Consider the following 3906-nt stretch of genomic DNA (forward strand, 5'->3'; position numbering starts at 1 on the left):
ATCCACACGGCTTATAAAGTGATACTTTTACAAACAATACTTATAAAATATACTATCTTATGTAAAGTATAAGTTATATATTATGAAGTATATATGTTTTATAAAGAATCTGCTAATCTTATATTATAAATTCATATAACATTTTAGATATCTATATATAGTCGAAGGTAAAAAGATTTGACTTACTTAAGACGAACAAAGACAGGCCTTTTTTGTCTTCGGTTAGAGTAACTAGATAACATGTCACGCACGGTCTATAAGCTATGCCGTTGAGTTGTTGGTGTTGAGCACGACATCCTGTTTTTTTTAAAAAAAAATCAAAACGAAATGGTAGATATATGTCAACAAACCTACTTAGAGAACCAACAGCTGTTTGAACAAAGTTACGGGTTCACGCCGGTGAAACCCAGCAGACGACGTCGGCAAGAAAGCGAAAGATCCATTACAGGAAAGCAGAAAAAAAGAAGCATGCAGAATGTGTGCGAGAATATACACAGTTGAGGCGTGTTATCAGCCAGTGTTGGCATATCAGCAGTGGAAGTTAGAAAGAAAACAAGACTTCTCCTCCCTCCACCTTTCCACGCGGCGACTCGATGAGCCAACCACTGGTACTGCCACCCCACCACCACCATGTCTCACTATCACATTCTCTCCCTCTAGTCTCATCTCTATAAACACACCTCCGACCCTCCCATCCACACACGCACATGCATGCTCATCACCACGGCAAAGCAAGCAAAGATCAAGATCATATCAGTCCCTACATTAATTCTTGGAAGGATTATCGGAGGTCGATCGGCACGCAGTGATGGCGAAGGCAGGGGAGGCGTTGGAGGTGTCGGTGGAGGCGGGGAACCATGGCGACGAGGCGCGGCTGGACGAGGACGGGCGGCCGCGGCGGACGGGCACGATGTGGACGGCGAGCGCGCACATCATCACGGCGGTGATCGGCGCCGGCGTGCTGTCGCTGGCGTGGGCGATGGCGCAGCTGGGCTGGGGCGCGGGGCTCGTCGCCATGGTGGTGTTCGCCGCCATCAGCTACTACACCTCCACGCTCCTCGCCGACTGCTACCGCAGCGGCGACCCCGTCTCCGGCAAGCGCAACTACACCTACACGGAGGCCGTCCGCGCCATCCTCGGCGGCGCCAAGGTCAAGCTCTGCGGCGTCATCCAGTACGCCAACCTCGTCGGCATCGCCATCGGATACACCATCGCCTCCTCCATCAGCATGCTGTAAGAATATATGCGTCGTCTTCAGTTCCATTCTGATTTACATATATACATATATATGAACGCGCGCGACCGATCATGTTTGTTGCAGGGCGATCAAGAGGGCGGACTGCTTCCACGACAAAGGGCACAGGAACCCGTGCCGGAGCTCGAGCAACCCCTACATGATCCTCTTCGGCGCCGTGGAGATCGTCTTCTCGCAGATACCGGACTTCGACCAGATATGGTGGCTCTCCATCGTCGCCGCCGCCATGTCCTTCACCTACGCCACCATCGGCCTGTCGCTCGGGATCGCGCAGACCGTCGCCAACGGCGGGATCAGGGGCAGCCTCGCTGGCATCAGCGTCGTCGCCGGGGTGTCGCCGGCGCAGAAGGTCTGGCGCAGCCTGCAGGCCTTCGGCGACATCTCCTTCGCCTACTCCTACGCCTACATCCTCATCGAGATCCAGGACACCATCCGGGCGCCGCCGCCGTCGGAGTCTACGGTGATGAAGCGCGCCACGATGGTGAGCGTCGCCACGACCACGGCCTTCTACATGCTGTGCGGGTGCATGGGGTACGCGGCGTTCGGCGACGACGCCCCCGAAAACCTCCTCACAGGGTTCGGCTTCTACGAGCCCTACTGGCTCCTCGACGTCGCCAACGCCGCCATCGTCGTGCACCTCGTCGGCGCCTACCAGGTCTTCGTCCAGCCGCTCTTCGCCTTCGTCGAGACGCGGGCGGCGGCGCGGTGGCCGGGGAGCAGGTTCCTGTCCCGGGAGGTGAGGGTGGGGCCCTTCGTCCTCAGCGTGTTCCGGCTCACGTGGCGCACGGCGTTCGTCTGCCTCACCACCGTCGTCGCCATGTGCCTCCCCTTCTTCGGCGACGTCGTGGGCTTGCTCGGAGCCATCTCGTTCTGGCCGCTCACCGTCTACTTCCCCGTCGAGATGTACATCGCGCAGCGCGGCGTGCCGAGGTGGAGCACGCGGTGGGTGTGCCTCCAGACGCTCAGCGCCGCGTGCTTCGTCGTGTCCGTCGCCGGCGCCATAGGCTCCACGGCCGGCGTCATAGGCTCGATCAAGTTGCACCGGCCGTTCAGCGGCTACTAGGATTAGGAGCACGATCCGCTCTGTTGCAGTCACAAAGCTAGCTGACCAGACTGCGCAGATCCTTTCTACCTTTAATTTAGCGATGTGTCACAACAGTTATTCTTATATTTGTACGTAGAAAAATGTGAAACTCGCCAAGATTTATGATTGATGAGGATAAAATATAATGGAGGAAAAAAGAACTCTTCCAGCAGAACAGGTGATAGTCCAATGAGGAGCTTCGAAAAGTAAAAGAAAAAAGTTCCATTTGTTTATATGAGTGTAAACTAACCTTCATATATTGGGAGCGTGAGATGATATTTGTATAATTGATTAATGAAACTAAAGAAAGAAAATGATGTGTCAACTAGTATTTTCGTGATCAAAATCTCTAGGCTCAACTACCCATGCTGATTACTCAAAAAATCCCTCGGAAAAAAGAAAAAGATATCTTGGTAACAAAAACCATAGGAGGCTGTATTGGCGAGATCCAAGGGTTCACAGCAGTCCAAAAGAAAAACCGCCTGGAAGTCCGAGAACCTTTAGTACCGTACCGAACCGGCAGCCTTCGCACCAAGTGACGGCCGCCCTCATGATCAGTAATAACAAGAGAAGATATCATGTATCTATGTGTATATTGACGAATATATGAATGAATACTAGTAACTCCGGTTTTCTTTTCAGATGATTTTTTTTCAGGTTTTCAAATTGCAATCAAAATTTCTTAAGATTTCAAAATTTTCAGCCGGTCTTACTGGTTCCCTCTAATCCTTTTTTACAAAAATAGTAGCTGGAGCACTGAACGAATAACCCTGCATCCTAACTTTTCATTGATTATCTCCGGGTAAAAATATTATGACGGGGATTGTGTCTAGTCTAGAGAGGTTCAAAATATTTACATATACGGCCGGTCTTACCGGTCGTTCCTCCAATCTTTTTTTCGAAAAGAGTAGCTTGAGCACTGAATAACCCTGCATCCTTACTTCTCTTTGAATATCTCAAGGTAAAAAGATTAAGACGTGGATTGTGTCTAGTCTAGAGGTGCATTGGTGTGTTTCTTGGATGTGGCTAAAGTAGATGTGGACTAAGCTTTCAAAACAAAAGTAGATTTGGACGGAAAGGGTTGGCTCTAGTTTGTCTTCCTACCTTGTCCGGTATATGCTCATTGATGCTTTCCTCTACACGTGAGAAAATCGAGTGATGTGAACCCGGCATAGTGGGTTGGTGAGAAATTGGATTGTTAGCGTGACAATCAAACGGTAATTATCAAGGTGAATAGTACATCCTAATTATAATATGAACTTATTACCAAGACAAGTGTAACAACCACTCGAGTATATTTGAAAAATAAGAAACTACATTTGCTTGCTGGTTATTAATAGATAGAAGTAAATTAAACCTATAAACTTAGAATTTTAATTTGGTTCGAAGTGATAATCCTTGATCTAGCGATTCAGGGCACTAACATGGATAGCTCACTAAAGCTCCACTTGTATGTAGAGATGGTAAAGGATCCTCTAATTTAACATAGCAAATTTAAGGATCGGACTTCAAAGGGTTGGGCCATATGGTTGATAAGAAATGAGGTGGTTTTTGATAAATGTTGACC

The 3906-nt window shown here is 49.2% G+C and overlaps 1 protein-coding gene across 1 annotated transcript; it reads left to right on the forward strand.

The window, feature by feature from the left end:
• Positions 1-633: 633 nt before the first annotated feature.
• On the forward strand, positions 634-2572 carry LOC101775488 (amino acid permease 3). The gene is made up of 2 exons (XM_004978862.4): positions 634-1233; positions 1322-2572. Exons 1-2 carry the CDS (start codon positions 809-811, stop codon positions 2316-2318), a joined length of 1422 nt encoding a protein of 473 aa, XP_004978919.1. The 5' UTR covers positions 634-808; the 3' UTR covers positions 2319-2572.
• The last annotated feature ends 1334 nt before the right edge of the window (positions 2573-3906 follow it).

Source organism: Setaria italica, chromosome VIII, assembly GCF_000263155.2.
Source record: "Setaria italica strain Yugu1 chromosome VIII, Setaria_italica_v2.0, whole genome shotgun sequence".
Taxonomy (NCBI): Eukaryota; Viridiplantae; Streptophyta; class Magnoliopsida; order Poales; family Poaceae; genus Setaria; species Setaria italica.

Excerpts from the sequence above, each read along its gene's own strand:
- LOC101775488 (XM_004978862.4), top strand. The coding sequence starts at position 809 with ATGGCGAAGGCAGGGGAGGCGTTGGAGGTGTCGGTGGAGGCGGGGAAC. Across the intron at positions 1,234-1,321 it reads GCCTCCTCCATCAGCATGCT|GGCGATCAAGAGGGCGGACT; the intron begins GTAAGAATATAT and ends TGTTTGTTGCAG.